Source organism: Vanessa cardui, chromosome 27 (genome assembly GCF_905220365.1).
Source record: "Vanessa cardui chromosome 27, ilVanCard2.1, whole genome shotgun sequence".
In the NCBI taxonomy this organism is placed as follows: domain Eukaryota; kingdom Metazoa; phylum Arthropoda; class Insecta; order Lepidoptera; family Nymphalidae; genus Vanessa; species Vanessa cardui.
Genome location: NC_061149.1, coordinates 7853561 through 7878078, shown reverse-complemented (window position 1 = coordinate 7878078; position 24518 = coordinate 7853561). Strand labels below are relative to the sequence as shown.

Here is a 24518-nt window from a genome sequence, read left to right as displayed (position 1 = left end):
TTTTGTGTTAATATATTGTATTCCAGCTACAAATTTTCCATTGTGAAATTAATTTTGTGTTACTTCTCACTACCAGTACTTGTTTTGTGACTTATTCTATTGATAGTTCCTTTTTTTTTTCTTTTTTTCTCTTTTTTTTTAATGTTATTTTTAGTTTATTACGCTATAATTTTTGTTTTGTGTAGCCATTAGTACTTGAATGTAAACACACCGTTTCGATCCTTTTTTTATGTTATGTCAGTGGTAAGCAGATTATATATATTATGTATATAATTATGATTTAAAATTATTATTCTTTAGTTTTTAGGTTTTTTAGTTATTACTAATTAGTTTTATCAATTTCTTAATCTTTCAACAGCTGGCGGGTAAGATGGAACTATTATATATTCGCAACTTGTATATTTATATATTGTTTTTATTACATATATTTATATACTTATTTTATTTTAAGTTATTATACTCTTATTTATTTATTTATTATTATTTAATATATATGTATAATGATTGATAATAGCCATGTTCAAGACGACAATGATATTTATCTTTCTCTCTCTTCTGATTTAACCAGTAGCGACGACAGCTTTCAAAGTATTCCTTCGCTCAATGAATCCCTATTAAATCTTTTTACAGACGTACCTAAAAAACTTTAACATTGTTCATATTAACGCTCAGAGTATTCCTGCTCACTATCCTGACCTTCTCACATCGTTTGATAACAAAAACCTCCATGCTATACTTGTTTCTGAATCATGGCTTAAGCCATGTTTGTCTTCTGAGTCATATTCTTTACCGGGTTTCCATTTAATTCGAAATGACCGTGTCAATAGAGCTGGTGGAGGTGTTGCCATGTACCTGCGATCCTACATTCCTTTTAAAATTATCAGCATGTCAGCACCTCAGACTAGTCCTTCCGCGGAACATCTTTTTATTGAGTTAACCTTTTCCCATTGTAAACTACTACTATGTGTTTTTTATAATCCTTGCCTATCAATCGACTACTTCTCCTCATTAGAATACCTTCTTGAAAAATTTACTCCTCAATATAACCACACTATATTGATGGGTGACTTTAATACTTGTCTGATCAAGAATGACTATAGATCCGTGAGACTCAATTCCTTAATATCTTCATCTAACTTGCACATTCTTCCTCTCTCTGCCACTCATTTCTATCCGAATTCTAATCCCTCACTCCTTGACTTAATTATTGTGTCTTCCACGGACCATGTTGAAAAACATGGTCAGTGCAATGCTACAGCATTCTCTTATCATGATTTACTTTACCTGTCCTATAAAATTAAACCACCTAAAGCCAAGTCAAGAATCCTTCTGCTGCGTAACTTTGGTGGTATGGATATCAGTCGCTTGCATGAAGATGCATCTAAAATCGATTGGTCAGTAGTACTGGCTGCGGATACAGTTGACGAACGGGTTGCAATTTTAAATTCCTTACTGACACAACTGTATGACACTCATGCTCCCATTCGTCCTGTGCGCCTAAAACATCGTCCTGCTCCCTGGCTTACTGATGAAATCAAAGTACTACAACATCGTAAGAACATAGCCAAAGCAAAATATAAAATGAACCCTACAAACAAAAACCGCGAGAAATATAGAAATATTCGGAATCGCTGCAACATGCAATGTAGAGATCAACAACGACGCCATATTCATCAGTCCTTAACCGACAATGATCCTTCTAAGGTGTGGAAATTTCTTGAAACACTTGGAATTGGGAAAGCACGTCAAGAACTAAATTTAAATAACCTGGATATAAACCAACTTAACCAGCATTTCTCGTCTTCTGATACCATAGATGGTACGATAAAAACTGGCACCATTAGAAATATTTCAGCGTCTTCTACTCCCAATATTCCTTCTTTCTCTTTTAGTCAGTTTACTGTATGTGATGTTAAGAAGAACATTTTAGACATCAACTCTGATGCCGTGGGTTCAGATTGCATTAGCCGTAAAATGATTCTTCCTATTATTGATATTGTAGCTCCTATCCTTACATCTATCTACAACTTGTCGATAGAATCCTGTACATTTCCTACGATCTGGAAAGATGCTCAAATAATCCCTGTACCTAAAAAGTCCAACCCGAATAGTTACTCCGAATTTCGTCCCATATCGATTCTTCCTTTCTTATCCAAAGTATTTGAGCGTCTTATATATCAGCAAATGACTCCCTTTCTATCCAAAAATAACCTTATGAATCCTTTCCAATCCGGTTTTCGCCGTGGTCACAGTACGGCTACTGCCCTCGTTCAAATAACGGACGACATCAGACTTGGTATGGACAAGCAACTGATTACAGTGCTGGCACTGCTGGATTTCAGTAATGCATTTTGCACTGTAGACTTTGATATTTTACTAGCTATACTACGTTCTCTTAACATATCTCCTAAGGTGACTGACTGGTTTCATTGTTACTTGCGAGGGCGTCGGCAGCGCGTATATACTAATGGTCGTAACTCAGACTGGTGTATGCTAAGCGCTGGTGTCCCGCAAGGTGGCGTGTTGTCTCCTCTATTATTTTCTATATTCATTTCCTCTATCACTAATCACATTTCTTCTCTCTACCACTTGTACGCAGATGATCTCCAAATATATTCACAGACACAATTCAGCGGGCTCTCGGACACCATTGATTTAATAAACAAAGATTTGATGCACATAAGTCAATGGAGTAAATCTTATGGTCTGAGAGTTAATCCCACAAAAACAAAGGTGATTATCATTGGTAGCCCGAGACTTATTTCACGGATTGACTGGAAACAATTACCACCTGTCCTTTTTGATGGCGTCTGCATACCAATCTGTGAAACAGCAAAAAATCTCGGCGTTATCTTTGATAGGCACCTTTCTTGGGCACCTCAAATAAATGAGGTTAGTAAAAAATTGTTTTCATCCTTTGGCTCACTGAGAAGATTGAAAAACTTTTTACCCATTCCAACTAAAGTTACGCTTGCACAATCTCTCCTTCTACCGATTCTTGACTATGCCGACACTTGTTATACAAACTTAAGTGAGGAGCAATTAAATAAACTTGAGCGATTACAAAACCTATGTATACGGTTCATATTTGGTTTACGCAAATATGATCATGTTTCCGAATTTCGCCAAAAACTCAAGTGGCTCCCTATTCGCCTTCGCAGGAATACTCACATTTTATCTCTTCTTTATTCTATTCTTTTTAATCCAGCGACACCCTTCTATCTTAAAGAGCGTTTCACTCTCCTTCGGGAGACTCACAAGCGTGCTCTTCGCTCGAATGAAAATTTAATTCTCTCCATTCCTTCTCATTCTTCTTCTTACTATTCTAAGTCCTTCACTGTAGAAGCTTCTCGACTTTGGAATACATTACCCTTAGCTGTAAGGCGCGCACAGTCATTAGCCGTTTTTAAAAGTAAGGTTAAGGACTTTTACTTATCGCATTAGTTATTCTAAGCAGTCGTTGTTGTTGTTGTTAATTTCTTGTTTAGTTAATATCTCCTATTTTATTATATATATATTATGTATTTATTTATCTATGTATGTATGTATTTAATATAGTATATATTTATATTATATATATTTATTGTTATTTGTGTATTGTATACTATTCTATTAAGAATTTATACTATATATATATGTAAAAAGTTATTGTACCCTTCCCATTAATATCAATATCATGATCCTTTACCCAAAGGTTGCCTGGAAGAGATCGCTGCTTAGCGATAAGGCCGCCTGTTGCACCTCATGCAACTTTTATGTAACTAAAATGTTATTTTTTAGTTGTAAGATTGGGTGCAATAAAGAATAAATAAATAAATAAATAAATATATAAGGCACAGAACATAAAGATATTATTTACTTTTTTTTTATAATATGTAGTGAAGATATTTAGATATTTTTTTATTTTGTTTAAAATTTATTTTCACAGATTTTATTAAATGTTTGAGTGTAGTGTTTAGTTACCTTTGTTAACATGTAAGTTGTAAAATGTAAAATGTAAATACCTGTAATGGTGTATCACACTGTACAAGTTTTCTTTTGTTGTTTTTCCTAAATATGATTTGTGAATATGCCGATGGTATTTCTAAAGCAATAAATAAATAAATAAATAAGATCTAGGTCTACTGAACCATCGCGGTTAGTCACTGGGCGGCAGGTCAAAGGATGACCGTTCATTACCATATCAGACAGAACACTGGTGGTGGTGGCACCATCTACCACAATTACGAATTCTTCAGTTCTCCCCGCGCCGCAATGCCTCGCATAACAATCACGCGACGTTAACAGTCTGCGCACGCGCCGGACGTCACCGTATAATTTCTTTGAATAATTATTGATGTGTTGAAACTGTTTCTTGCTGGTAATGTTTTTACTTATAACGGTTATATATAATTATATATGTATATACCTATACAGTTCTATTCGCTCTCTCAGCTTTTTATGTAAAATCTAATCTGTACTAATGATATAAATGTGAACGTAACTCTGTCTGTCTGTCACACGGCCAAACAGCTGAACCGAATTTGATGAAATTTGTTATGAAGCAAACTTGAACTTTAAGGAAGAACATAGGCTAAATTTTTGCCCAACATGCGACAACCAGCCTTTTAAACGCGAAGCCTCGGGCAACAACTAGTATCACATATATCTCGTACACTATGTTGTATGTTAATGTTGCTAACCTCATTCATATGTGTCAGAAACCTTCAGACAAGTGCCAACAAAAAGTGTACATAGACTCGGGTATAGAGGACGAACGCTGCGCATGCGCACCCAATGCAAACAAAACAGGCATTATGACTTATAAATATTTTTATATTTTTTTCGTTCGTATCTTATTCTCCCCTTCTAAACGAGTATGTTTCTATCTGGGTCACTGTGTAAACAAATAAATAAATAAAATATTTTTTTCTAAAAAATAACACCGACTTCAAAGTGACCACTAAAAAGTAATAAAATAATTTGATTTAAACGCGTATTATTGATGAAAGTTTATACATAATTATGTAAAATTGTGTTAGTTTGTTATTGTATGAAAAGTCCTTAAGATATAAACATAATATATAACATAAACATATATTATGTACAACAAACGCCAGCCCACGGTCTGGGACGAGTCTCAGACGCGAATTCCATCGACTAAGGCTACAGGTTTTCTAGATAAAGGTGACGTGCGAACAAACAGCCAGCTATTTTATCTAACCCCAATCAATTGAAAGTTTGCTAATGAAAATAAACATTCATAAATAACGTTGCATGCGAAAATTCCTACCGGGAATCGAATCCGATACCATCTCGCGATTAATCTCTATGCTAATGGGGGTTTTTTTGCGTTTGTTTTGTTTATATCCCGACGAAGCACGAGAGTTATAGTTTTAGTGTTTTTATATGTACTTGGTAGGGCTTTGTGCCCGATTGGGAAGGTACCATCTGCTTATCAGATATTCTACCGCCAAAAGTTATCAAGTAAAGGGACATAACATCTTAGTTTATTTGTTTTTATGATATACTTTCGCGGACGAGCATATGGGCCACCTAATGGTAACCATCACCCATAGACAATGACGCTGTAAGAAATATAACAATTCCTTACATCGTCAATGTGCCACCAACCTTGGGAAATAAGATGTTATGTCGCTTGTGCCTGTAGTTACACTGGCTCACTCACCCTTCAAACCGGATCACAACAATACTGAGTATCTACTGTTATTTGCGGTAGAATAACTGATAAGTGGGTGGTACCAGACGGGCTTGCATGAAGCCCTACCACCAAGTAAGTAGTTCCCAAGGATGATGGCGCATTGACGATCTAAGGAATGGTTAATACATATTTTTTCAATACCATTGTCTTTAGGCGGTGCTTACCACTTACCATCAGGTGGCCTATTTTCTCGTCCATATGTCTACATGTATTAAGTTTATTTAAGTTTATTTATTTATTTATTTGAAGCACCATCGGCATATTCACAATAACACTTGTGTAATGAAAGTACACGGACCAGTGCAGTGTGATACACCACTTAAATAAAAAGCAATACACTCTTAAATAATATTAAAAACTTAAGCAAGAACAAACATAGGTTTAAAGGTTTAACAAAATAAATAAATATAAGCCTCTAAAATAAATTTAAAAAATAAAAGTTTAATAACAACATATTATAATATTATATAAATATTTATGTGTGTGTAGAACTCCTAAGCAGGTGACACGATTCCATTGTTATATTTGGAGTCGGTGTCAGCCAATAAAACCCTACATACCCCTACGAATATGTTTTTTACAAATTACCTTTTACACAATAATATACTGGATCAATCAAGGGGCTCGTATCGCTTCTTTCTTTTGATTGTTGGGGCAAGGGCACCGTGGCTGACACCGGCTCCAAATATAGCAATAACTAAAACTATATTATATAATCGTAAATCGACATTTAAGTAGTCTAATATTTTTCATTTCATTTAACTTAGGAAGACTCTAATAAATAAAATTTTAACAAAAAGAAAAACCGACTTCAAACAAAACAGTATTTTAAAATAAATTAAAATGCACTAAAAAGTGATAAAAATAATTGCATATTCAACACATTTTTGAGAGTCTTCCTAGGTAAAATGAAATGAAAAATATTAGACTACTTAAAAGTCGATTTACGATCATATAATGTAGTTATAATTATTGCTATATTTGGAGCCGGTGTCAGCCACAGGCACACGCTTCAACAACCAAAAGAAAGAAGCGATACGAGCCTCTTGATTGACCCAGTATAATATCGTATAAAAGGTAATTTGTAAGAAACATTTCTTAAAGTATTCTCGTATTGTTTTTTGATAGTATACTACCAACATGACATGACTACCAACAGCCTAAAAGACGAACGAAGCCACGAGCGATTACTACATAGTTAATTATAATATAAATATATTACACATATTTACTTGGTGGTAGGGCTTTGTGCAAGCCCGTCTGGGTAGGTACCACCCACTCATCAGTTATTTTACCACCAAATAACAGTACTCAGTATTGTTGTGTTCCAGTTTGAAGGGTGAGTGAGTCAGTTTAACTACAGGCACAAGGGACATGACATCTTAGTTCCCAAGGTTGGTGGCACATTGACGATGTAAGGAATAGTTAATATTTACAGCGTCATTGTCTATGGGTGATGGTGATCACTTACCATCAGGTGGCCCATATGCTCGTCCGCCAAGCTATACCATAAAAAAAATTACAGATACTTCACCGGATTTGAACACGCAATCTTTCTTAAGATTAACGTGATCCAACGACTGGTCACTCTTTTCAATTAATGTTATTAATAAAGCTTCATTACCAGCTAAGCGTACGTGGTCGAGCGAGACAATTAATATAAATCACACTCCTGCCGGCGTGGTGCTCAGAGCTTTGTTGGTAACAGAGCGGTGCTCTGATAACATCTCGTTCCGTACACTGACTTATCTGATCTTGAGAGATAACGAACGTATACAGGATGGTTGTTTACAAACTATTATAATAATTAAAAATTCGGCATACATATGCAATTTCAAATTGTTTTAAACAACTATGATTTGTGTACATGTTTTTGTAATTATCGTTTTAATTTATTGAGTATAAATATGGAACATTTGTTTTTGTTTAAATACTGTTTCGTCAATATTGAATACGCTCAGTGTGGGTTGTAAACGAAGAACATTCATATGATAAACATTATTGTACGTTGTTATGTACTCGTATATATGCATCCTTTGTAGATCTATATTAATACTCATCAACATCATCAGCCCGGACCCGTCCACTGCTGGACATAGGCCTCTCCAAGCGCATGCCACTGTGGTCTTTCTCCGGCTACTCGCATCCAGCTCCTGCCTGCCGTCTTGCGTATATCGTCACTACTTCTACGTAGAACCGCTAATCGTTGGAGAAAACGTGTTCTAGAGAGGAGACCGCGTGTCCACTCTAGAATGTATGCACACGAGACGTGGAAAAGCTTTAAAAGCCAAGTTTCCGACTCCGCAAAGTCAATAAATCCTCTTTGTGGATCCAATTCCATAATTAAATATTGATATTTTGAATTTTGCCCATTCATAAATTCAAATCTATAGTTAAAAAAATATTAATAAATTACGCATTACATTGAATACAAGATTAATAGATGATAAAAAATGTGGAGCGAATACACGAGTTACAGGCAGGATATATAAATGCATTTTACTAAAATAACTTTGGGTTTCAAATGCTGGAAATATTTAGTCACTAAGTTTCTTGCTGGAGCTTTTTGGTAGAATCTACATTCCAAATGATCCTCTCCTCGTCACTATAATTATCATGACAAGGTATAAAACAAAGTCGCTTACTGCTCTCAGTCTCTATGTATGGTTAGATCTATAAAATTACGCAACTCATTTTGATTCGTTTTTTTACTAGATAGAGTGATTCGAGAGGATGATTTTGGTATAATATACAAGAACTATATATTAAAGAAACACCGATCATTTTAGAAGTTTCTAATGTGATGTCATCTATAAATAAATTCTGTAGTATGTTTAGTATCGGTATTGCACCCATGCGAAGCCGGGACGGGCCGCTTTACGTGACGCTTTTAAGTGCTCGTAAAAACCTACTTGAATAACATACATATTGATTATATTTAATAAAAATGTAGTCCGTATATTGTAATAGTGTATATTGTATAAGTCAATAAATCCTTCTTGGGGCAAGGTATCCGTTTCCATAATAAAATTCCGCAGACATTTTTAACTTTGCCGTTTCGTAAATTCAAATCGTTTACAAAAAATACATTTGTAAAAAACGCATATTATTCGATACAAGATTTTGTAGATGATAAAAATCGTGGAATGAATACCTGTTGACTTCCAGGCAGGATATATTATTTAATAATTGTACTAACTGACATGACTGTATTTTTTTAAATGTTGAAAAAAAGTAACTACTGAGTTTCTTAGCGGTTCTTCTCGGTAGAATCTACTTCCCGAACCGGTGGTAGCCTTACCTAATTGTTAAATGACGATTCAAAAATGCTTGTGAAAGCCCACTTCAATTAAGTTTATTTTTATTTTGTATTTTTTTATTTTTGTATCACGCATTCGAAGCCTATTAACACAAGACACAAATATATATAAATAAAAATTTTAACAAAAAGAAAAACCGACTTCAAACAAAACACTATTTTAAAACAAATGAATATGCACGAAAAAGTAATAAAAATAATTGCGTATTCAACATATTTTTTAGAGTCTTCCTAAGTAAAATGAAATGAAAAATATTAGACTACTTAAAAGTCGATTAACGATTATATCATTTAGTTATAGTTATTGGTATATTTGGAGCCGGTGTCAGCCACGGTGCCCTTGCCCCAACAATCAAAAGAAAGAAGCGATACGAGCCCCTTGATTGATCCAGTATATTATTGTGTACAAGGTAATTTGTAAAAAACATATTTGTTAAAGTATTCTCGTGTTGTTTTTTGATAGATATACTGTAGGGTTTTATTGGCTGACACCGACTCCAATTATAACAATAATTATAACTACATGATATAATCGTGAATCGACTTTTAAGTAGTCTAATATTTTTCATTTCATTTTACTTAGGAAGACTCTAAAAAATATGTTGAATACGCAATTATTTTTATTACTTTTTCGTGCATATTCATTTGTTTTAAAATAGTGTTTTGTTTGAAGTCGGTTTTTCTTTTTGTTAAAATTTTTATTTATTTTTTGATTTTAAGTGAAGCTGATGTTGACTAACTAATTTTTTTTAATATGGATAGATTAAGCGTTCCGTTTATATGAGTCAGAAACTACTTCGAGGACAATTTCAAAGGAAACTTGCGAATAAAGCAAAAATAGATTTTCGAAAATGCGGCTTTAATACGTCATGCGGCATAAACTACAACGTACCACCCTCGAATGAGCTGTAATCGACCTCAGTAAAAAAACTTTGCAAAAGAGCTATTCGTATGCTATGTCGTACATCATATAACATCACATCATATACACAAAATTTGATTAAAGACAGTAAGAAATTCTGCCCCACATCGCACCCTAACTGTAAGCCGTTTAGGAGTTCCGTCAATACATAGTATTAAACAAAGTCGCTTTCTCTGTCCCTATATCTTTAAATCTACGCAACGGATTTTGATGCGGTTTTTTTTAAAAGATAGTTTGATTCAAGGGGAAGGTTTGTGTATATAATACATGAGCAATATAGTAAAGAAACACTGATAATTTTAGAAGTTTGCGATGTGATGTCGTAAATAAACAAATTCTGTAGTATATTTAGTATCAGTATTGCACCCGTGCGAAGCCGGGGTGGGTAGCTAGTTGATTATAATATTCGACTATGATAATTACATAAACATAACCACATTACGGAAGGTGACTCAAATATCCAAATAACCTATAAATAAAAGATTCGACTGAGTATCGCTAACGTGCTCCTCAGAATCGTTCCGTTCCCTTCCTTTCCGTTACTTTGTCATGGATCCTGTGCTCAGAACCTTACCAAACTTTCACCAAATTACCCTTGAAGTATATATTTTATAATAAAAAAGAATTATCAAAATTGGTTAACGTGATTTTCAGTTATTCACCGATTTGTCGCGCATATACATAATGCAAATTTAAGACTTATGTCGTTTTCACATGGATACCATCATCGGAAAAAAAAATAAAAAAATGGGACCCCACGGGAAGCACTACCTTTCAAACAAAAAAAATTTTATTAAAATCGGTCCACCCAGTGAAAAGTTATGAGGTAACAAACATAAAAAAAAAAAAAAAAAAAAAAAAAAAAAATACAGACGAATTGATAACCTCCTCCTTTTGGAAGTCGGTTAAATAAAAGTCGGTCTGTGAACGAATTAAAAAGACACTGAATGGATTTAAATGAGTCTCCGTATAATGACGGTGAACATCCTGACAGGATGTGTTATGTTTTTTATAACTTATAATAAAAATGAAACAGTTGTAACGTATCTCGGCGACTTGAAGTTGATATACTTGTCTTGGTTTATTGTTATGATTGTGTACTATGAATTTAATTACTACAAGACTAGATGTATCATCTGTAATGAATGAGCTCAGATGGCCCACTGGTTATAACGCGTGCATCTTGACCGATGATTGTGGGTTCGGGTGCTTCATTTGTGTTGTAACTCATCTCGTGCTCGGCGGTGAAGGCAATCATCGTGAGGAAACTGCATGTGTCTAACTTCATCGAAATTCTGCCACATGTGCATTCCACCAACCCGCATTGGAACAGCGTCGTGGAATATGTTCCAAACCATCTCTTGAATGGAAGAGGAGGCCTTATCCGAGCAGTGGGAAATTTACATTTACTTTACTCAGACTGGCTTGCATAAAGCTCTACCAACAACTGAATATGAAAGTGCATGGTGATTATCAATCCTCTATGTATATCCTATTGGTACACTCTGGTGGTATATGGATATGGTCATAACTATTTTACACATTACACGAAACACAAGAAACAAACTCAAATCGAAATCAAAAATATACTTTCTTCAAAGATTTTAATTAAGTCATTGCTGTTCATCGTCAAAGCTTGCTACGATCGATTGAATGAAATAATACAACGCGCTCGCAGTCCGTAGCGGTACTTTAATCGTATAAAGCTATAATTAAAAACTTTAATACGTTGTCATTTATAGATAACCATATCGTATTATCTATACATATAATAAAAATGGAGTGTCTGTTCGAAATATTAAAATAACTGGTTTTTTTTCCTGAATGTGTTAGATATTTATATTATTGTTAGTATATTATATTAGGATAATTGAAAAATAACATCTGTGTATCATAATTTCGTAATATTTTAAGATTAAGGTAATAAAAGATGATATGAATAAGAAAATATATTTCAAAATCAATAATATACTTTATACAAGCACTTTGAATCGTCATTTAACAACTATTTTAAGTTCGGAAAAGTAGATTTTACCGAGAAGAACCGGCAAGAAACTCAGTAGTTACTCTTTTCAACATTTAAAAATACAATCATATTAGTTAATTACATTTATATATATGTATACATAATGTATTCAACCATTATAGTATCTGTAGAAATCTAATATAATTTTATTTAATATTTACAACCAAACTAATTATCTCAAAACTAATTTTGTATCTTGATACAATAAACAATTCACATATTTTTTTCAATAATTTAACAAGCAATAACAATTTTAATTTAACACAAATTTATATCGTACCTTAGTTGTCAACACTTCGCCGGTCCAGGAAAAAGAGTCCCGGTATTAGGAGCTTCCCTCACTACAAATCACGTGACTCACAATAATGAACAGCAAAGTCAAAGTACCCTCTTATTGAATATCTAGTATCAATACAATTTAAAAATAATTTAAATGTAATAATTAACTTAAACATACAATAAATAATATAGATTTTATAATTATCTAATTATTTCATAATTTCTTACTTAATCTGTCTAATGCATATGTTCGTATACACGGTACATATACCGAATCACATTTTCCACAATTTTTCTCAATCGTCTGTTTGTTCCGGCTAATCTCAGGAACGGCTGGACCGATTTTGAAGCGTTTTTCACTGGCAGATAGTTGATCTAATAAGGAGTAACTTAGGCTACAACAATAGCTTTTTTGTTAAATTCAAACGCGTAAATCGCGGTTACCCCTTTTCGTCAGTCTCATTCTACTAAACTGCTTGGAATAGTTTAATAGCTCAAGTCACCTGATGGCGAGTGGTCACCACCGCTCATAAATATTGACTATATTTTGGATCAAAATCTTAATTTTACTCGTACGTTGAAACAGCATACTATTAAAATATCATAAAACACTAAAAGTTATAAAAAAAATACAATAATAAAGCTACCACTGCGTTCCGAAATAAAGACTATTTCACACGCTATTTACCGCGGCGGAGCGGAACGGGCATCGAACCTGCTACCTCGGACTTACGACCTTAGTATGTAATTATAGTGAAATTATATAAAAAAAGTCTTATAGCAATCATCGTATGTTTGTACGTTTTAAATTGTGTCGTCGTATTTTTTTTAAATAATCTTTGAAACAATCAACTAGTTGCTTGCCCCGACTTTATTTACTTTCCCACACAATATATTTTAATCGAAATCAATCCGTTTGGAAAATTAATTAAATTCACACAAAAATTATGTTGGATATAGACCAGTAGCTATTACACATAAATTTGCTTGAACATATCGGATTCAAAACAGTCAAGCACTTATTTTACCATGTGCTTATGGTAACATGTTTTTATGGGGGATCTTAGCTGGCTAACTTAAGCTACGAATGTTTCAACTCCAAGTAATATAAAGTTAACAAAAAATATCAACAGCAGCCTTTGACTTTCCGACATCTGGGCAAAAGCCTTTGGAGGAGGAGAACATCTTCCACCACGCTATTCCAAGCGGTTTGGTAGAATACAAAATTGTTCCGGACCTTCTCCTCAAAGGGAGAGGAGGCTCTAACCCAGTTGTGGGAAATTTACAGGAAGTTTATGTATGTTAAATATAGTATATACACATACAAGTCTTTCTCCGAAATCACATAATATATTTCACATAAAATTGATTAATTTCAACCTCACATTATTCATAGTGTAAACATTAAATAATTTTAACATTAAATCCGTAATATTTAAACAAGAAACAAGTATGTCTGACCTTTGCAGCGAGTGACATCATGCACATCTTGTTATCTGTGGATAAGGTAATCGTTTTAAATAATAGAAAACCCGAGTTAATATAAACATTTTAATATTATTTCTTTCCGGCATATTGAATTCTAAATAGCCTCGCCAAGGATACTGCTAATGTGCTTTATTAAATTTTAAAATTGTTAACGGAAAACGCACTGTCTAACTCGTTCAGTATACCAGGATGAAATTATGTCGTAAGGGGGTAAAATGCAGGATGAAATTTTGTATGGAAATTATTAATTCCTACTCAGAAATGTGGTAATCAGTGTTTACGATTTTGTGTATGAGAAATTATATCTATTTTAATCATAAACGTCCTATATGATGATGACGATGGAAATTGGGTAATGAAAATTTTATAAACATACAAATATATAAATAAGAGTTTGGTTATGTATGGACATATGTATACACGGTATATATACCAAAATAACATTCTTTAGAATTTTTGTGGGTCTGTCTGTCACTCTGTTTGGTCCAGCTAATCTCTGGAACGGCTGAACCGATATTGACAGGACTTTCACTGGCAGATAACTGATATAATAAGGAGTAACTTAGGTTCCATTCAATTTTTTTTTTTTGTAAAATTCAAACGCATACAAGGTCGCGGGCACAGCTAGTACGAAATATAATATCACGGATTGTACAAATTAAACGTGTGAAACTCGAGATGATATGTGGTAAATATCTTCTGTATATAAATAGAAAGAGACAGAATGATACGGTCTCTTATCTACTGTTTGTTAAACGATTTTGTTTTTTATTTGTAGCTATTAACCAGTTATAGTGCTATTAGTAAAAAGATGAAGAAAAATGTATTCGAATAAATGCAAATCTGTATGATATATGGTTTCTTTAAATACCACGACTTCATTTAATTTTTTTAAAACTAGCGACCGGCCCCGGTTTCGCACGGGTACTTGATATTTGACCGAATCACATAAAAATCATTCTAAATTATAACCTATGTCTTATTCTGATGTATAACTTATATTAATGTAAAATTTCATCCCAATCCGTTCGGTAATTTTTTCGCGAAAGAGTAACAAACATGCATACATCCATCCCACAAACTTTTCTATTTATAATATTAGTAGGAAAAAGAGTTCCGCTTAATTTCTTTCACCGATTCTTGCGGTGTTTCAGAACTGATGAACTATTTGTGATGCTTCTATATTGAATGAATGTTTTGACGTTTGATTTTGACTTTAAATGTTCATTTGTTTCAGGATCTGAAGCTCAGATCGAATGCACGCCGGAATACATGCGGGTGATCGTTCCTATGGATGGAGACAGGAAGGTTTCCTACCTCGACCAGTTGAAAGGTGAGCTTGATTAATTCTACACATTTACGAGTTACCATTTTGAATAGTAACCATATTTTTAGGAATCAGAAGTGATTTTCTTTATAAAAAAAAAATTAATATCAGCTACGAATACTTGAACCGTAACTAAATCAGTAATACAATCAATTTCTCAAAAATAATCATAAGTTTGACAAAGCCGAATAGTGTGAGCCCTCCGACGACTGACGTGCAAATATTTCCGACATTCGTTTGACGTTCCGTTTTATAGGCTGGTGTTGCTACTTGTCAGTCCTATTTCCTAACAATATTATATTGTTTACCTAAAAGACTCACATACATAGCCAACTGCTGGGCTGAAGTTTCCTCTTTTACGTAGAAGCTTGGATCTTATTACACCAAGCAGCTCCTATGATATAATTACTCATCGTCAACAGGAGATGAATCATAAACCGAAATTCAAGACATTAAGTTCATTGATGCTGGCAGAACGTAACCACTTAGTGGTAGGGCTTACTGGAGGCACAGACCTAAGGTCCACCTACCTTTATCATAAAAGGATCTCTTCCTGAAAAGAAATCTTCCTGAACCAGATGTCTGCTAGCTGCTATTTGTGGGTTCACACGTTAAAACTTACTGCTCCTTCACCGTGGGTCGTAACTTGTAAACTATAAGGAAAGTGAACTTTTTCACACGTTTTCATAATTGCCACTGAATTGTGTTCGTGGGAGAGTAAGATTGAAATCGTCTTTTATACGAAACTAGTTTACGTGTTATCAAATCTACTAAACTATTAGAAAAAATGGCGGCGTCGGTTTTGATAACATCTTTTGGATCACATGCAAGCTTTACTATGTGATGTTATTTTTGGATATATAATGAAGGCTGTTTGATGGACTACGTGAAGTAGTTGTACGCAGCCAATGATAGTTTAAGAGGTACCATGAATAGCCTCTTCTGACAGTATCCATCATCTACCAAACCTAATAATAACTCTTTCATGATCCAATGAGCTGGTACTCTGACGCGAATAGGTACAGTGATAAAAGCTAAACTGTTACGTGCATTACGAAACACAGCCAACCTCCAACGTCCAAAGGCCAATTGCCAACTTCCAAACAAATTTAAAAAATCAAAACATGCAGACACACTGTCTGACAGACATTCAATAGAGCCTTAAGACATACATAATACATATATACAGGTCATAAAAAGCATCTGGTTTAACTTCAAGTAGATACATCCGTTTGTTCCGTATTAGTCGATAAACAAAGAACTAGAAATCTATCGAAGGGAAACCGAGACATGTAGTGTTATGTTACACAATAGATTGCACCATATTTGTACTTAATATCTATGGGATAATGTCGCGGCTAGATCTGCGCTAAAATCATCCCGCGCGGTGAACTTCACATACTGGTTGTAAAGTACCTTTTACATGTGTCATTACTAAAGGTTTTGTATTGGCCTTGATTTTTTTTTAAAAACATCACATACATTACACTGTTTCCAAAGTAGGTAGATGACGTATTTGTGTTATGTGAAATCATAAGTAACAACGGTACCACAAACGTCCAGACCCAAGATAACATAGAAAACTATCGAACATTTTTTACATCGAGTCGGCCGGGAATCGAGCCCGGGGCCTCGGAGTGGCGCACCCATGAAAACTGGTGTACACACTACTCAACCACAGAGGTCGTCGTGTTGGGGTTCGAATCGCTATTTATCCATATAATTAGTTTAGAATAGAATTCCCTTGACGACTTGAAATTATTTTGACGATCAAACGAATCTGTTATACAGGCAGTCTTAAGAGACAACAGCTTAATAACGTAAATTGAAACGACGTAAGTCGAGATATATTAGATCCTTGATATTCGACATAGATCTCGCTACATGTGAATTCTCCTGCGCCAGAAATCGAAACAATTGACGTATGCTCGGGGAATACTGTCAAAACATTGTTCGACGTAACTTAAAATGACGTAAATCGAAACGACTTAAGTTGAAGACCTATATGTATGTGAGCTGAGATGGCCCAGTGGTTAGAACGCGTGCATCTTAACCGATGATTGCGGGATCAAATCCAGGCAAGCACCACTTTATATATGTGCTTAATTTGTGTTATAATTCATCTCGTGCTCGGCGGTGAAGGAAAACATCGTGAGGAAACATGCATGTGTCTAATTTCATCGAAATTCTGCCATATGTGCATTCCACCAAGCCGCATTGGAACAGCGTGGTGGAATATGTTCCAAGCACTCTCCTTAATGGAAGAGAAGGCCTTATCTCAGCAGTGGGAAATTTACAGGCTGTTACTTTACTTTACTATATGTATATTTAGGACGTTCTTAATTATGAATTATTTAAGTAATTTACTTATTTATCTTATTTAATTTTGGAACTTATGCCGTACAGAGTTATGTCAGCCACAAGTTACAGTCAGAGTAAGAAAACCTTCGCCAATTTACGAATTCATTCATTTGTCATGTCGTAAACTCATAGTACCTTTTGAAACTAAGCACTAAATAGACAGCTGCATATAAAATTAAACTTATAGTACTTCTTTGCATGACGTGATTGACATAATGACACTGCGACGCCATATGTCATTTTCAATCGGTAGCTTTATCGGTTGAGAATGAGATTATCGCTCATACTGAGCACACGAAATTAGATCTTAAGGTGACGAACCTTTTCTTACCCCGACTGTACCTTCTTCCTTTTGCTTTGGCATTATTTATTATTAATCCTCCTCATCAGATATTCTACCACTAGCTACTTATAATTGTTGTTTTTTGGGTTTAAAGGGTGAGTTAGCCAGTGTAACTACAGGCACAAGAGACATGACATATTAACTCCCAAGGTTGGTGTCGCATCGGCGATCTGAAGATAAAATAAAATACCAGTCGTAGATGTGACCGCGTCACATGAGCAGTTTTTACTATAAATCAGTTATGGCACTGCGCTAACATAATGCGTGTCTTTCCCCATAAATGAAAACCATTGTTTTTTCATTAATCGCTGATCTTTTCCCACGGACGGTGCTTTAATGATTTCTTAAAATCCTTCGATATGTTTTCTCATGACGTAAACTTAAATTTTTACAATATTTAACCCTGATTGCAAGATCGATCGATCAAGAGCCGAGATGGCCCAGTGGTTAGGACACGTGCATCTTATCCGATGATCGTGGGTTCAAATAAAGGCAACACCACTGAATATTCATGTGCTTTATTTGTGTTTATAATTCATCGTCAGATGAAAACCTGCAAGTATCTAATTTGAAATAAATTCTGCCCCATGTGAATTCCGCGAACCCGCATTCGAACAGCGTGGTGGGATATGTCTCGAACCTTCTCCTCAAAGGGAGAAGAGGCCTTATCCCAGCAGTGGGAAATTTACAAGCTGATGTTGTTTTTGTTGTTATTGTTACAAGATCGATCACCGTCTGTGAAATCAAGTCAAAAGTACACAGGGAATTTTGGCAACACATTTCTATGTCGTCGAACCTCCAAAAATGGTGGTTTTTAATGACATGAGTACCTTCAAACGGGGCGTGAACATTACTGGCATAGCGAGGGCGGCTAGTGCAGTTCATTATTCCTGACTGTATATGCTTCTTCGCGTATGGATTTCACTATCAGGTGGAATTAGGTCATATGCCCAGTAATTATGAAATAAAAATCTACCAACACGACATAATTTTTAAAAATTAATTCCTAGATGACGTTAAGATAATATAATCACTAATTTAAGTAAATAATTAAGAGTTATGTGGACGTATAATGTTTAAGCTCATTTTTGTTACGTGAAAGAGAGGAAAGATATATCGTAGAGAGCCAGAAAAGGAGAGCTATATATTTATACTTATTTTCTGTGGTACTAAGTAAATATAATAGCTTCTAAATTTCCCACTGCTGGACTAAGGCTTCCTCTTGAGTAGAAGGTTTGAAGCTCAATCCACTACGCTGCTCCAATGCGGGTTGCTCAGGTGTAACAGAATTTCATTGAAATTATCCACATGAAGGTTTCCTGACAATGTTTTCGTGCACAGCCGAACAGGTGAATTTTAAAAATGTCGTTATTGATTTAGACTTGAATATTTCATTGATTTATCCGGATTAGAATCAGCAACTGTCGCTTAAGATACACGAGTTCCAACCACTGGGCCATCTCGGCATCTATTTCGCGTTTTAACGATGCATGGTTTAGCAACATTAACACACATTTAAGTCACATTAAGTAATACGACTTTCGCTGAATATTGAATTACATCGGCGTCATCTAATGGCGCCAGACGGTACCACAAAAAGAAATAAAAAACACATATATATATGCCAACTCTATTATCTCAAACAGACATACTAACATACATTATATATAGATTATGCGCAGACTCGTCGCAGACACTATTAAAGATTTCTTGTATTTTTTAAGCTTGTGATATTATAAAACAATCAGTCCAACACGGAGCGATTTTATAACTACTCTAGCTGGCCTGCGCGACTTCGCACGCTTTTTTTCCAAGTTTTTTTAAATCACACTTTGCTAATACATCGTACAGCACGTATTGTATTCTTTAACACTCTTTTTAATATCTACATATGCATATTTTCTAATGTCGTTCGAATTGCTTTCTGTAAATGACAGTAAGTTTTTGGGTATCTTTTGTTCCTTTGGGAGTGTACACTTCAAAAGCGTCTAGACCGACAACTATTGCGACTACATTTAAGTAAGTAAGGTATAAAATCAAGTAAAGTACGACATATTAACATACTATATAGCATATGTCAATCCTGAAACTATAAAAAACAATTCATAAACAAAGAACCACAAATAACAAATAAAAGAAAGTTGGTATAACACCAACCATAAAAAGTGATTTTCGTAGTTTTTTCAAATCAGGTAAAAACTGCTGTAGATACTTTAATTTTACATGGAAATATATTTTCACACTTGTAAAAATTTAAAGAACCTAACAACTATTAATAGTAAATACTATTAGGAAACAAAACAGATTCCAAGCAACAACCGAACCATTGCTGAATCAAATAAATTATCTGAATGTGTGATACATGCGTTACGTCGCGCCTATTCAAGTGTCGATCAGCGCGTAGCTCCTAAAATAAGTGTCCTAAGTGGGCGGAACTTATCTCGAGTCATCTCCGTTCCACAGATACTAAAGCGGAGAGATATCTCCCATCGAAGTGGCAATTCTATTGATACCCGATATACAATACGCATTGTGTATGCGGCTTATTCGTGTCTATTTAATTTGGTTTTCGGACATTTTCAAGAGTTCTGTGGAAGCTGTGAGCAAGCTCATCTTCGGCTTTTTTTATGGTATAGGTTGGCGGACGAGCATATGGGCCACCTGATGGTAAGTGGTCTCCATCATCCATAGACAATGACGCCGTGAGAAATATTAACTATTCTTTACATCGTCAATGTGCCACCAACCTTGGGAACTAAGATGTTACGTCCCTTGTGCCTGTAGTTATACTGGCTCACTCATCCTTCAAACCGGAACACAACAATACTAAGTACTGTTATTAGGCGGTAGAATAACTGATGAGTGGGTGGTGCCAACCCAGACGGGCTTGCACAAAGCCCTACCACCAAGAAATAATCTTAATCTGAATTACCAATTATTTAAACTATACATTTTAACTCCTGTTATAACCTGGGTGCCTTCAAACGAGGAGTCAAGAGGCATCTTGCAGGCCGGCATGGCGAGGGTGTCTAGTGCAGCTCATTCTTTCTGTGCGTACTCGTCGTCATCGCGTTTGGACTCCATTTCAACTTGCCATCAGGTGTAGTGGAGTCACATGCCTACCCGGATAATATAAAAAAACTACCGTATTACATATAAAGACGTAACGTAATTAAATAGGTCTTCGAAATTATATATTTACTGAATTAATGTCAACTTTCTGTGGGTCCATGTTTGTGGATTAGCCTCCTTTACTTTTAAGGATTGTCACTGTCATTTCTATTATATTAATTATATCCTTTTACCACTCAACACCGAATCTAGTTTTCTTCTCCCCTGCCCATTCAAAATCAACCGCCTTTTTGTTTTTCACGTGCCAGGCAGTACCAGCTCGCCGCACCACGCCACGAAAGGAAGTGACGGAAATCCCACTATACGGTGTCGATAACCGAATCAATAATGATACTAACAAATGTTATTCCAATTAAGAAAACGTATTTGAAAATCTAAACCGTACTAAATATTATTATTTCAATTCGAATTACAGAAGTATATTTAAAAAACCATGATTTTCTTATTTTCTTGTCACTGGGCTATACCAGATCTAGATACATTATTCAGGATGTAATAATAATAATACTTGTATTGTTACAGAATACACGCCCTGCGAGCCCACGTACGAAGGGAACGCCTTAACCTTCGTCTTGGACCTCCTGGACTACCAGAAGTGCGCCGTCACGAGAGTCCTTAACACAAAGACAGTAAGTAATCTGTTTTAACTAAATAGAAAGAGCTCCTCAAGGCAGGTATTGCAAACTTAAAATCATGTGCTAAAATAAATAAGTAATATTTTTTTTAATAATAAATCACACATACATAACACATACATAGACAGCTTGATAATTGCCACTATGATACACATAAAATATTTTCAACAACAACTACAACGACCTGTAAATTTCCCATTGCTGGGCTAAGGCCTCCTCTCCCTTTGAGGAGCAGTTTTGTAATATATTCCACCACGCTGTTCCAATGCGGGTTGGTGAAATACAAATTTGGCAAACTTCTATGAAATAAGACACATGCAGGTTTCCTCACGATGTTTTTCTTCACTACCGAGCACGAGATGAATTATAAACACAAATGGTGCTTGGTTGGGTTTGAATCCGTGGGGCAATCTCAACTCAAAAAATACTTTCAATACCAATCAAATCTTTGATAAAAAAAACCACTTCCTCGTCACATAATCTGAAAGGTTCTAGCCGTTCGAAACGAATTTCTCCCTCATTTTCCTTTACTTCCTATTCCAACATTAACTCGGCGACAAAAACGGGCCCGTCCAGAGTTCACATACTTAATAGAGTCAGCTGCGATACTAGTTTTTGTTCGCGAATCCGTTCGCATCAACTTCCTAGTTTTTTGTTCCGGCGTACTGTACTGCGCGTCGCTTGATATGCTCAGCTGCGATTTTACTTTACTTTGATAATACAAAATCAAAATATACTTTATTCAAGTAGGCTTCTGAAAAGTATTTTAGCAATTAACAAATAATTACTAATATTCTTATTTACCCCTCACATTTAGCTAATAACTAGCTCGTGTAAGGAATGGGGAGTATAATAACTTAATCACAGGATAGATTCGACTTACTACTTACGCTATTGACGTTTCAGTTGATTTCATTACTTTTATTTTTGATTCAGATTTGAAGTTAGAGGGTTAATTAAAAGATATTAACGAGAGCGTAAACATCTAAAGCCCCAGATTTGAGACACTTTTGCACTTGCACAAGCACTTTTGAATCGTCATTTAACAATTACATATATTAAGTGAAGCTACTAGCGTTTCAGAAAGTAGCTTCTACCGAGAAGAACCGACAAGAAACGCAGTAGTAACTGCGTTTCAAAATTTAAAAATACAGTCATGTTAGTTAATTACAATTATTTATGTATTTAATATGCCTGTAAGTCAAAAAGTATACATTCCACGATTTTTTAACATCTGCATAATCATGTGCTGAATAAAATGCCTTTTTTACCAATGTATTATTTACAAATGATTTAAATTTATGAAATGGCAAAGTTAAAAATGTCTGTGGAATTTTATTATTTATATATATTCTTATTTGTCACGTATTTCAGCCACTTTTTCTGAATCAAATTCAGTTGGAATATACCTCAGACCCGAGAAGAACAAGCAAAAGAAACACCACCAGTTCTTTTGTCAGAATTTTTTGTTTACTATAAATGTTAAATCATTTCGAAACGGCCTGGAGGCGATCGCTTCATTCCCAACGCGTGCTATTATCTATGAAGTCGTTAATGTTATAATAACCTTTAGCAAACAAATGATCTGTAACGGTATTTTTGAGGCCTACAACGGACTGAGGCTTATAAATGAGCAGCTGATAATCTGTTTGAAGAAAGTTTTGATGCTTACTGTGACCGATATAAATCAAATCAAAATAAAATTAATTTTATTTGGGTACTTAAATATCGTAATTTTAGAGTGCATTAAATGTAAAGCTACCGATTCCAAAGCTTTATTCTACTGAATATAAATGCCAAAGAACTGATTATTTTTGGCACCATTTTAATTACAAATACAAGTTGTCATTTGGCTATCAAACTCAAAAACTCTAATTGAAACTTAAATTACTTTATTCATTGTGGAAGCATTACACTCATTGATAGTCAAATTACACTACCAAATGTTCGGCAAAGAAAATACCCTGACCTTAGAATAACCGGTGAAAGAATGTCAACTTCTTTTTGTTGTTTTTTTTTTGGTGTCGTCAGACACATGAAGGATTCCTGCCTGTTCTCCTTCCTTGTTTAGCATGAGATGCATTGTAAACATAAATTACAAATAAGCTATTTTTATTTTTTATGGTATAGATTGGCGGGCGAGCATATGGGTCACCTGATGGTAAGTGGTCACTATCACCCATAGACAATGACGCTGTAAGAAATATTAACTATTCTTTACATCGTCAATGCGCCACCAACCTTGGAAACTAAGATGTTATGTCCCTTGTGCCTGTAGTTACACTGGCTCACTCACCCTTCAAACCGGAACACAACCCAGGCGGGCTTGCGCAAAGCCCTAACATCAAGTTAAATTTTTGCACATCAGCTCTTAAAATACTATATTAAAATATATTTTCATTGCCTTTTAAGATAATTATTACGATGTTCGTTCGAACGAAAAGATTGCTTTAAAACGTCACGTCTTCGTCGACTGTTTTTTACTGTCACGGCATTTCTGACGCAGCGGGACATTTCGGATTGTCTTCTCCATCGCAGCGGGACTATTCCGCTCGAAACGAGAATTATCGTCACCTTTTATTAAAATTGCGGTAAACGAATTTTTAGTAAAAAGTTAATTCCAAGTTATTACTTGTTATTACTCTCCCTTTGAGGAGCAGTTTTGTAATATATTCCACCACGCTGTTCCAATGCGGGTTGGTGAAATACAAATTTGGCAAACTTCTATGAAATAAGACACATGCAGGTTTCCTCACGATGTTTTTCTTCACTACCGAGCACGAGATGAATTATAAACACAAATGGTGCTTGGTTGGGTTTGAATCCGTGGGGCAATCTCAACTCAAAAAATACTTTCAATACCAATCAAATCTTTGATAAAAAAAACCACTTCCTCGTCACATAATCTGAAAGGTTCTAGCCGTTCGAAACGAATTTCTCCCTCATTTTCCTTTACTTCCTATTCCAACATTAACTCGGCGACAA

General features: G+C 34.9%; 1 protein-coding gene across 1 annotated transcript in view; it reads left to right on the top strand.

Moving 5' to 3' along the window:
* LOC124541141 overlaps window positions 1–24518 on the top strand; it is an 80249-nt gene that overhangs the window by 46282 nt on the left and 9449 nt on the right. Inside the window, exons 3-4 of the mRNA XM_047118987.1 lie at window positions 14973–15068; window positions 21421–21527. Of these exons, the coding sequence (XP_046974943.1) occupies window positions 14973–15068; window positions 21421–21527 (203 nt within the window). The remainder of the gene's footprint in view (window positions 1–14972; window positions 15069–21420; window positions 21528–24518) is intronic.